Raw genomic sequence first — 11,473 nt, 5'->3', positions numbered from 1 at the left:
GAAGCCCTCTCATGAAAAGTATTCTGAGAAAACAATCATTTTTATTATCACCGCGTAGCTCAGAAACACTGAGTCAAACAAGTATCGCCTTTCCCACCTCACTTCCCACTTCTTCCCTGACCCAGTCCACTTGCTTGCTGCTGGCTGATTCTGTTGGCGATTAATCCAATGTAAAATTAAGCTAATTAACGTAAAAATTTTTTTTTTAGCACTGGGCTCGGTCAAGGTTGCATTTCTCCTCCTTTTCCCGTGGTTTTCAATGCGCTCTGCCTCCCCAGCGAGTCGGGTAAGAGGGATCTAGCAGAGGCAGGGAGCTGGGCGATGCTTCGGGCAGGGGAGCGGGTGGCGGGCGCTGGGCAAGGGTGAGGCTCGAGCAGGTTTTTGCACCGCTGGCTTGCAAAGACACAGCCGGGGGCAACGCCCTGCCGTGATTCACCAGGGAAGTGTTTCTTTATCTTATTAGTAACAGCCGTGGATGAAACGGTGCTGGTTCATCGCTCGGCTTGGCTCCGTACCATCGTGACCCGCTTCTCTGTGCCAGCGGGGAAGAGTTGTACGTGCCGAAAGCATCTTCACAACATGTAGAAAGCGCATAGAAGTGCTATGCGGACCCAAAGCTGCTGAAGTTTTCCCTCTGTGGAAAAACGAACTGTTGTTTGGCTGTTGTGCTGTTATCCTGAATGTGATCTGGTTCCCCCATCTGACTGGAGATCCTCAATCCTTTCTAGTCTGAAAGGCAGCGTAGACGGATACACACATGCACACAAATGGCAGGAATTAAGGAACTGTGCAGCTATATCCACAAACATCTCTATTATTTCTAATTACAGCCATATGAAGGAGCCTTATGCCTCAGAAGCTTGAAATTGCCTTTGACAAGCTTCTGATACGCATCTTCGTTAGCACCATGTAGCTGGGCGCTCCAAACGTTTTGGCATTTCTTCTCAGTTCTGGAAGTTGTTCCCAGCCCTTAAAGGCAATTTAGGGTCTGTGAAAGAGGGATAAATCTGCTGTTCTGTAACACAGTGCTGTCTACCTCCCTGGTCTTGGACCCTTGACTGTAACAAGTGATGGGATGTTCTTACCAAGAGCTCATGGGCTGGTTCCTGTTTCAGCTCTGGAAAGCTTGCTCAGCACTTGGCAGAAGATCCTTCTGGCTCAGAGAACACCTTTTGTGCGAGGGCTGGTAGTTTTACCGATAGAAATGTTGCAAGAACGGTTGCCTCGGTTCTCCCAGTTGCACTCGGGTTGTGGAGCTGGGAGGAGAGGGCTGGGGAGCTGCCATCGGAGTCACACCAACTGTATTCCTCCCCTGCATCTTGGGGTCCAGTTGGGCTTCCTCACGTTCTTAAATATCATATAATTATGAACAAAACCATTGTAGTAACTTTCTCCAGGTATTCCCGTGTTTTCTTTCTCATCTCCGGTGATGCGTAGCAATTTTGAGCATCGCTTGTCACCAGGCACCCAGATTTTGCTGCATTTCAGTGGCAGGCCAAGCGAGTTCCAGGCAGAAATGGCACAAAACGTGTCAAATGCTTTGCGAAGTATTGAGACGAGGCTTAGCAGGACAGGAATGTCGGCTGCTGCGGCGTGAGGCATTCGACTCTGCCCCTTCGGGTTGTTCCCTCTGGCTTCAGCCTGTAACGTTGGGTGTTTGCTCTCACCATTCAGCTCAGTAACCAGTGGAGGAGCCCAGCCTGTTTTCAAGACAGAAAGAGCGAGAAAGTGTAAAATATTAATTAATATTTCCATTTATGCTGATTGACAAATAAGGTGCTTTTTCTTCCCACTGATTAGATGCTTATCCTTGAAATTTCTTGAACGTCTTGACTGATTAAACATCATGAAACGGCAAATCTTGTTCCCTCCACATTCAAATCTGGAGTCAGTCAGAGGATAAATAACCCTGACTTCAGATGCCATCATGCCCACTCCTTGGAATTTCACCCCCCCTTCCCTTTTCTTTTGCAGATGTCAACGAGTGCCAGGTCCACAACGGGGGCTGCCAGCACAGATGTGTGAACACCCTGGGATCCTATTACTGCGAGTGCCAGCCGGGCTTTCGCCTGCACACAGATGGCAGGACCTGCATCGGTAAGTTGGCCAGTTCTAGAGACTCTCGATGCCTGTAAATGCGTGGAATCACACAAAAACCCACTTATGTTGGCTTACTGACTGACACCCGTCCTCTTGTGTTACTATTCCTGTAATGTTTGCTGTTCTTCAGCGTGGACACATACAGTTTTGACTTCTTTGCTGTTCCGTAGTTGATTCTGGGTCAGGAGAAATAACTCCAGTGCTTCGGTGCTTCTGGTTTTGATGTCAGACATGGCATTTTCCAAACCACATAAACTAGGTGGGGAAGAGGTTCAAGCCAGGCTTCCTTTTGACCTCAGCGCTTTCCCTAGTCCTCATGGTAGGCACCGGCTGTGACGGCCAAGTGACAACAAGCACGGCTGTGCGTGGAACTGCATCCATAATAATCTCAAAACCCTCTTCCCTGGGGTGTGGCATCCGCTTGGACGGCGCGTGTCCAGACATTATGGTTCAGGTGCCAGGTTTGGCTTCTGGGCCAATTTCTTGTGATATTGTTGTTTGCCTGCCCCAAACTAGAGGCTCGGAGACAGGGGGCTGGAGCTTGGAGTCTGGCTTCCAGCATCTGCTGCTGGTTTGATTAAACCGCTTCTTCCCTGCAGCTTTATTTGACGCATTTTTCCATTTTTGAGGGGTATTTTCATACAAGTGGAAAGAATTCCTGGGCGATGGCATTACAAAGGCCATTTGCTGGTTTTTCTCAGACCATAGCCACGTTCCAGAGTTTGCTAAAAATGACTGCGTAAGCCCGTGCGTTCCAGCTGGGAATGGTGACGAGAGCAGGAAAAAAGCTACCTAAGGAAGTGGTACCCACCACGCCCAGAGCAGCACGTCTTTCCGCGGCTGCCCCCGTCATGTCCCAGCAGCGCAGTGAGACGGTGCTAAGGTGGGAGCTCACCGAGCACTCCGTGTTTCGCTGCGAAAATACAGGAGCCAAAGGATCGCAAATAAAGGAAAAAGCCAATCGTTCCCAGCCCGCTGCTCTAGCACTGAGCACCTAAACTTGTGTTCGTGGCTGGGCGTTGCTGCTGATTGCATGTGTGTATGTGGTCTGTCATCTAATAATTGTCTTGGCAATAGGTAGTTCTCTCCTTTGTGGATTCTGCTGCCTCTGTTTCATAGGATGAAACGTGAGACAAACTGAAATAAGGAGCGTTTTTCAGCAGGGCCAGCCCCAGGAGGCAAAACAGTATCCAGAGAAACTATAAAAGGGATCACTATAGGGAAGAATCTCTTCTTTAAAACCGTTTTCCATCCTTGGCATTCATTCCTCAGGCTCACGCGGTTGCGGTGTGGCCAGGAGTTGGGCAGACAGAGCTTCCCTGCTCCGAGCTGCTTGCCCGGAGCACTGCAAACCTGCTTCCTGTTAAACGTCTCAGCAAGTGTTTGCCATGCTATGGTTCTGTAATGAGCTCGGCCAAAATTCAGGGGGCTCTGTTCATGAAACCTGACCTACTCTGGGAGAACTTTGGGCAGGTTCTGGGGGCTCTGGGGAGCAGAGCTGGCAGGATCTGCTCGTAGTTCAGCGGTGCCTGTACCCCTGTGAGCCACAAAGTACTCAGGGAAGGTAGATGTAGGCCAGGCAGGGCGAGTAAAAACTCTTGCTACATAATTATCTAATACTCTTTGTAAAATAACAATGCAGCAGATCTAAAAATTTGGCCTTCTCGCTTCAGGACTGGTGGCTTTTGTTCTCTACATTTTTGTGACAGAAATGTGCGTGTATATATATATGTACATAAATAATATATATATATATTTATATCTCATGCCTTTGTAATAGCTCTGTACTAACCTAGTCAGAAGCAAACACCTTTTTCCTGTAAAATCTGGGAGCAGAGCACAGCCTGGTTGGGGCACAGCAGCCCAGCGTGTCGGGGTTCGAGTTCACCCAGCTCTGATTCCTGTCAATCCAGGCCCTTTGTGCCCATGGAACCAGCCCACCCCACACAGACCCCAGGCAGGGGAGGGACCGAGGGGATGCTTTCCCCTCTGGTTGGTCCTTGCAGTGGGATGCGCTCTCCCCTTGGTCGCGGACACTTGGACAGGGAGCCCACAAGCCCGGCGGCGTGCAGTCCATCCGGGCGGCTTTCCATGGGTCACTGCATGGTAATCCCAGGCCCTTAAGCCTCGCTTTCTGCGGTGTTTTCACAAGTGGTTCTTTACTTTAGTGCTCGGTCTACGGAAATATTTACGCTGCAAAGTCAGAGGCTTTGCTCTGACTTGATCTTGGAAATGGCACGGGTTTTATTAAGCCAGCATTCCTGACGAGAGTTCCCAGGCAGCGATGGCGGGGTGTGAGCAGCAGCAGCCTCACTCAACACCTCCTCCCTTCACACCTCAATTTTCATGTTTCAGGAGTGATTTCCCGGCTTTTCCCTCACTAAATGCTGAGCTTAAGGCCAACTGTAACAGGAGGGTGGAGCAACACGCCGGACGGTGGAGAGCAGCATCAGCACCCGTCAGAGCCAGGGGGACCCATAGCAGAGTGTCCCCGGAGCGGAGCAGCTCTTTGGTGCCTTGGAGGCTGAGTACTGCTGGGTAGAAAGGAGTGATAACCTCTCTTTGTGGGTGCAATGAGATAGTTGAGCTTCTCACGGTACTAAACTGTTCTACAGTTCTTGCCTTGGTTGGTACCTACGAAGGGGTCAGCTGTGGTGTACGGCCCAGGTAGAACTGTAGCGTGATGCTGAGCAGCTCAGAGTAGGTGTGTTTGTCTGGGCAGGTGACCTCCTGCGCTGGTTTTAGTGAGGACAGAGTTAAACCATGACCCCTCCGTTGCACAGAAGTGGAGATGTTGCGGTGCCTGGCTTTCTCAGGCTGAAGGTAGAAAAAGGGGTGGAGGGTTTTGCTCAGGAAGACCTGAGCCGTGTTTCTTCACTCCTGTGAAGGCACTGACTTGACTTCAACCAAGGTTGTTTTTTTTTCCCTGCGTGGTTCTGAGGGATTAAGTCAACTGATAATAGCTGTGTGTCTCTTCAGGTCAGGATGTCCTCTAGTTTTGCTGGACAGGTACGATTCAGTGCTGCGAAAATAGAATAAAATGTCCTTAAATAAAAGGAATAGGCAAGGAATGGAGAGAAGTGAGGCAGCAAGACTCTCCCATCCTTTCCCTCGCTCCAGAACTGCCCGGCCCGTAGCGGCAGGGGAAGTGGCTGCTGGGGATCAGAGCCAGGGCTGCAGGGGGGCTTCCAGCTGAGAGCTGGGTCAAGCAGGGAGATGGGCTTCAGGGAGCTGCTGGCAGCCCTAGTGAGCAGCAATACCAGCCAGAAAGGGACTATTACCATGAAGTTTCTAGTTAAGGTCTGTAAAACCACAGATTTAATTCTTCAGATGTTTTCCAGTCCCCACAAAAGCTTCAGTTAATCGGCAGCGCAGCCTGAAGCCGGGCGCTCCAGAATTTCCCTGCGGCAATATTTCTTGGGGTTGGGTTTGGGATGATCGCTCCTTTTTCCACTCTCTGGATGAACTGTTATTCCAAGCTTGCCATGGAAAGTGGAAGCCCATTTTATTCCCAAAGAGGCCAAAGCATTGGAAAACAGGTAAAAATCTCTTGCGACTTTCTTTTGATGGCTTGGCACCCTTGGTAGTTGGTTGCCCCTTTGCGCTCAGCGTTGCGGGTGACGAGGGGAAGGGTCAGCAGAAGGTTTCACAGGTTCCTTAGGCACCTTTAAATGCCATTTCTTACGAAGTGACTGTGGTTCCAGATAAAGAGCCGTTCGGCTTAGCACTTGCGTTTTGTAGGGTTGGAAGAGAGATTTTGCCTTTAACAGCATTTTCCTTGGAGGGTGTTGGGACTTTTTACAGCATAAGCTGAGCTTGGCTCTATGCACAGTCCAAGAGGGGATTCTTAAATCTCATCTCCAACATTGCCTGGAGAATCAAGGGTGGTTACTGGTGGCAGACTCCCGGCATCCCTTGCACCTCGGAGTCCCTTTATTTGCTAGAGCAATTCCTGTGCTGCAGGAGTGGGATAAAATCTTACGGCCAAGGCCACGCTTTCAGCCTGAGGTGGTGATGTGAGAAAGCCAGGGTGCCAGGAGCCCGCCGTGGGCGGCATCCCAGAGATGCTCTGATGTGACCAGAGAGGCCAGGGCAGCTCTCCAGGAACCAGGCTGGTGGCTGTAGCTCAGGAGAGCACAAAAAATGGCTTGAAGCCACCTTACTGTGTCCTGTTCTGTGTCTCGCAGCAGCTCTCCACCATTGTTGATGATTTGGGTAAGCCGCAGCAGCTCAGTTGGGCAAGAATCTTTCCCTGCGTCTTTGCTGTTCAAATATAACAAGTCACTGATGGTTTTCATGCAGAAGGGAGGGAGAAGCAGAGCAGACATTTCCATTGAAAGTGAAAGAGAACAAAGAGAATCCTTGGACGTCCTGAAATTACCTCTTTCTTCATCAGAACCACATGGACGGGCGGCAGGAAGCTGACATCTTCAGGTTCTTCTCCTCTGTTTCAGCAGAGGGATGAAATCCAGTCCAAGGCAGAGAATTTGATTGGAGCCAATTGCTTTTGTTGGCCTGCAGAGTAGAGAGATGGTCTGTATTAACACACAACATGTTTCTGGAAATCGTCTGTTAGAATAAATCAGTTTGGGATTTCATGATGTATCCCTATTTATATTAAGAGTAGTTCTGATGAAGAAATCTCAAATATAGCAGCGATGTATAGAGTAAACAGAAGGACTACACCGTAAAGGTTTGTGTGAGCTTGAACAGGCAACCAGGAGTAACAAGGTTGTTCAGCCTGGAGAAGAGAAGGCTCTGAGGAGACCTTATAGGACCTCCCAGTGCCTGCGGGGGCCACTTTTTACAAGGGCCTGTAGTGACAGGACAAGGGGTAATGTGTTTAAATTGAAAGAGGGGAGATTTAGATTGGATATTGGGAAGAAGTTCTTCCCTCAGAGAGTGGGGAGGCACTGGGACAGGTTGCCCAGAGAAGCTGTGGATGCCCCATCCCCGGAAGTGTCCAAGGCCAGGCTGGATGAGGCTTGGAGCAACCTGGGCTAGTGGAAGGTGTCCCTGCCCATGGCAGGGGGGGTGGAACTAGATGATCTTTAAGGTCCCTTCCAACCCAAACCATTCCATGACTCTATGAACTATGTCCTTTTCATCCCTTTTTAGCCCTTCCCTGGGCCCAAGAGGGCCGAAATCTAGGAGCAGCTTTCAGCAGCACTGCGCTCCCTTCAGACAGAGGGGATGGAAATACCCTCCCTCTTGCAGCCCATGAAATATCATCTGTGGAAAATCTGTCTGAGCTTTAATTGCAAAAATCTGTGAGATCAAGATGACACTGGGTTTGGCAGCGTTGTCACAGAAATGTTAAGCTAGGAAAAGCATCTGGGAATTTTTTTGGTTCTGTAAACAGAAAAAAAAAAAAGCAGTAATTAAACCAAGGCCAGCAGTGAGGCCTACTGGCTGTTACCCTGCGGGAGGCCAGCTAAGGAGACCCCGGATAAGAAGACGCTTGCTTTGGTGGAAAGACACCCAAACCAGTTTTAGCATGTTTCATTTCTTTCATGTTATTATGTCTGATTCTTAAGTTGAATTAAGTTCATATCTTACCAAAAGCACGGGGCTGTGCGAGCCCCCTTCCAGTGCCACGCGTGCTGCGTAGCGTACCAGCACCGCAGCGCCTGCCACGCCAGGTACTTCTTCCCCACGCACAAGCCTTTCGGCCGAGGGGGACTTCTAGTCCCAGTTAAATTTTGTTTCATAAAGAACCTGGACTTTTGGGGTTTTCCACTCTGAAAAGCTGTCTTTTAGAGGTATGCAAGGAGGGCAGTTACTTAGCCTACAAGTTCTTACAAATAACTGCATCCTGGGAGGTTATGTTAGACGTGAGATGTGTTGGCTTGTTACACGTTGGCCCAGTGCTTTTCCCATCTGAAGGAATGTTTTGGCAGGCATTAGCATTGTTTTATTTTTTTTTAAAAAAAAGCAACACTCCGAGAAGAACAAGCACATTATTTATGGGTATTTTTGAATCTATCTTATTAAACACTCTAATATAGCAGAATATTTTAAGATGACCACCCATCTCTGCTAAAAGCTTGAGTACTGTAACTCTGACCCATAACTTTTCAGGAACGTTGAGTATTTCTGTTGTTTCCTTCCAAATGGATTAAAGGAGACAGTGTCAGCACAACTAACATTCCGATGGTTCTTGCTCCAGCCGTATGTTGTGTATGGCCATACTTCAACCCTATTAAGTCACTTTTATTCCCCCAAATGTTGTTTAGTTAATTAGTGGCATACAACGGGAAGCTAGTTTTTAAAAGTTTGGAACAAGAGTGCTCGTCAGCTCAGAGTCAAGGCAAATTTTTTGCAAGGGAACTGTTTGCAGAGGAAAAATAATAATACACAGCCCTGTTATTCTCCTCCTGGGCCAAATACTTTTTTTTCACTAATGTACAAGAGAGACTTAATCAAATTACTTTCAGTGCTTTGTCTGTAGAAAATACTCAGGGTTCAAATTGAAATAGGGGTGATTTAGATTAGATATAAGAAAGTTCTTCTCAGAGAGGGTGGGGAGGCACTGGGACAGGTTGCCCAGAGAAGCTGTGGATGCCCCATCCCTGGAAGTGCCCAAGGCCAGGCTGGATGAGGCTTGGAGCAACCTGGACTAGTGGAAGGTGTCCCTGCCCATGGCAGGGGGTGGGACTGGGTGGGCTTTAAGGTCCCTTCCCACCCAAACCATTCCATGCAAATTATGAGAATTGCAACCATAACGGAGTGCAACACATCGACACAAACACCCTCCGGAGGGGGCTGATGCTGGTCAGGAGGCATGCTGTCTGTCCACTTCCCTCCCTTGGGATGCTGCAGGGCCAATCCCCAAACCCTGTGTCCTGGTGCTGCCCTCCCCAGAAGCTCTTATTGTGGAAAAGGGCAATTTGAAGCTGCTCCCTGATGCTGTTGAGCCAGTCGTACCTTTAAAGGGTTCCTATCTCCAAGGGCTCTCCCAAAGATCCCCCTCTGGCACCGCGGGGGGTAGCGTGACTCCTCCACTGCCCACCGAACAGAGTTCGATGGCAACAACTAACATTCAGCACACTTCAAAAATTGTCCCACGAGCTTCTCGCTTGAGCACGGGTTGAGTATGCCCCAGGTTTAAATCCCGATGAGCGGCCCCTCGTAGGTGTGCACCACCCACCCTGCTCCGGGGAATGAGACCCATCCAGGTACCGTGGTTTCGCTGCTGAACATCCCATCCCTTTGCCTCGTAGCTGTGAACTCGTGTGCCCTGAACAACGGTGGCTGCGAACACGACTGCGTGCAGGTGACCCTGGCACAGCACCGGTGCCAGTGCCGGCACAACTACCAGCTGCGGGAAGATGGCAAGCGCTGCATCCGTGAGTCTCCTCGAGCACACGCGGGAAGCTGGGGGGACAGAGCTTCGCTTTGGCATGTTTTTCAGGGGTGACTGGGAATTTGAGGGGAGAATAGGGAGCACATACTGGCACACTCAGATGTCAAACAGATCAGGTTGGGGTGTTTCCAGTAAAAACTGTGTTATATTGCCGTGGACACACTCTGCAGCTTATTCTGAGAGGCAAGAGAGAGCTGAAGGAGCGTGGCCAACAAAAATGAATTGGTATGGAGGCGCACACTTCTGGGAAAGCGAAGGAACAGCAGCGTGTCGCAGCAGGATGGGGTCTTCTCTCTCTGCTTGCAGACAGCTTTCTGGCTGACCTGCTCCTGGCTGCAGGAGGGGATACAGGGCAGTGCAGTCTCCTCATTCATAGCCATTGTCAATCCATAAGCAGGACAGGGGGACTCTTTAGCTGTGAAGTAGCTAGAAGAGAAGGAACAACTGGGTCTGTCACTAAGGTTTTGTGGCATCTGCCCTGGAGCAGGTCAGGGATTGGCAAATCTCTTGATAGGAGCACTTGAAGCAGATTTGCCTGGCACTTGCTCTGGAATCTCTGTAGAGGGATGTGCCCATGCCAAGCTTCTCCTGGAAGGTTTTTACTCAGATTACTGCCTTGGTTTTGTGGGATCTCGCACTGTGTAAATCCTCCTGCCTGGATGGAGCAGTAAACAGTAGCAGAGACTTTCTGTCTGGCACAGAATGGTCTTTCATCAATTTCAGACATTTTTTGCTAGGCATAACTGCTTGATGCTCTGTTTTCCCATAAGCATAATGCCAATAAGACCTAGGATTATTATGAAATGAGCTTCCCCCTTCTGCTCTGACCTGCAGTGAGGAATCCTTGCGCCGACAGGAATGGGGGGTGCATGCACCGGTGCCACAACCACCGAGGGACAGCCCGCTGCGAGTGCCGGCCTGGCTACCGGCTGGCGCCGGACAACAAGGCCTGCGAAGGTAAGCTCCCTACATGGAGGAAACCAGCCATGTCCCCAGGGAGACCTTACAGCACCTTGCAGTGCCTGCGGGCGACATTTTCCAAGGGCCTGTAGTGACAGGACAAGGGGAGACAGGTTTAAATTGAAAGCAGTAGATTTAGAATAGATATCAGGAAGAAATTCTTACCGGAGAGGGTGAGGAGGCACTGGGACAGGTTGCCCAGAGAAGCTGTGGATGCCCCATCCCTGGAAGTGTCCAAGGCCAGGCTGGATGAGGCTTGGAGCAACCTGGACTAGTGGAGGGTGTCCCTGCCCATGGCAGGGGGCTGGGACTGGGTGGGCTTTCAGGTCCCTTCCAACCTAAACCATTCCGTGATTCTACAGTAATTCTGAACTCTTAACTGATTCCTTGTTAGTCTGGACCCCAGTGAAGAATTCAGGGTGCAAGAACCCATGAAAGACTTGCAGATAGTAAGCACTGTCCCTTTGGAAAGAATGTTTATGGCACAACCTGCTTGGCTTATGGCTCGCTCATCTCTTGCAGATGTGAATGAGTGTCTGACTGGACTGGCCGCGTGTGCACACCAGTGTCTGAACACTCGTGGCTCCTTCAAGTGTACCTGCCACCCGGGCTACGAGCTGGGGGCAGATGGCAAGCAATGCTACCGTGAGTACCGCTTGCGGCCGGGAGGCGGATGAGCAAAGGGCAGGCAAGAGGCCATTCCTCGCAAGTCTTTCTGCACTGTCCTTTGTGGGACAGTGGGCCGAGTCATAGCAGCTTTTTCTGAAGAATTCCACGAGTAGGTTGGGGACTGTTTACTCTCCCACCAAGATAAAAACTTTGATCTTTAAAATCACCACAAAGTTACTTTTGCTGGTTTAGGCAATTTATTTGGCACCATTTGTCCCCAAATGGGCCAAGTTCTGCTCTTGGGGACTTTGTTGGATGAGTTCAGTCAGCAGATGTAAGTGAAGAAGGAATTGAGCTCGTGAAGCGATCGCATCTGCTCCCATCAGGAAGAGAAATAAACACTATTACGCAAGAGTGAGCCAGATTGCCCGTACGTCT

At 49.9% G+C, this 11,473-nt stretch overlaps 1 protein-coding gene across 1 annotated transcript in view; it reads left to right on the top strand.

Annotated features, from left to right (window-relative positions):
* Window positions 1-1,974: 1,974 nt before the first annotated feature.
* LOC104514501 (multiple epidermal growth factor-like domains protein 6) overlaps window positions 1,975-11,473 on the top strand; it is a gene marked incomplete at both ends in the record, with an annotated part of 22,720 nt that continues 13,221 nt past the window's right edge. The window contains 4 exon segments of the mRNA XM_010158204.1: window positions 1,975-2,097; window positions 9,324-9,449; window positions 10,301-10,423; window positions 10,949-11,071. Of these exon segments, the coding sequence (XP_010156506.1) occupies window positions 1,975-2,097; window positions 9,324-9,449; window positions 10,301-10,423; window positions 10,949-11,071 (495 nt within the window).

This window comes from Eurypyga helias, unplaced genomic scaffold (genome assembly GCF_000690775.1).
Source record: "Eurypyga helias isolate BGI_N326 unplaced genomic scaffold, ASM69077v1 scaffold36578, whole genome shotgun sequence".
Classification (NCBI taxonomy): Eukaryota; Metazoa; Chordata; class Aves; order Eurypygiformes; family Eurypygidae; genus Eurypyga; species Eurypyga helias.
The sequence above is the reverse complement of the archived record's forward strand: the minus strand, read 5'-3'. Positions and strand labels throughout refer to the sequence as shown.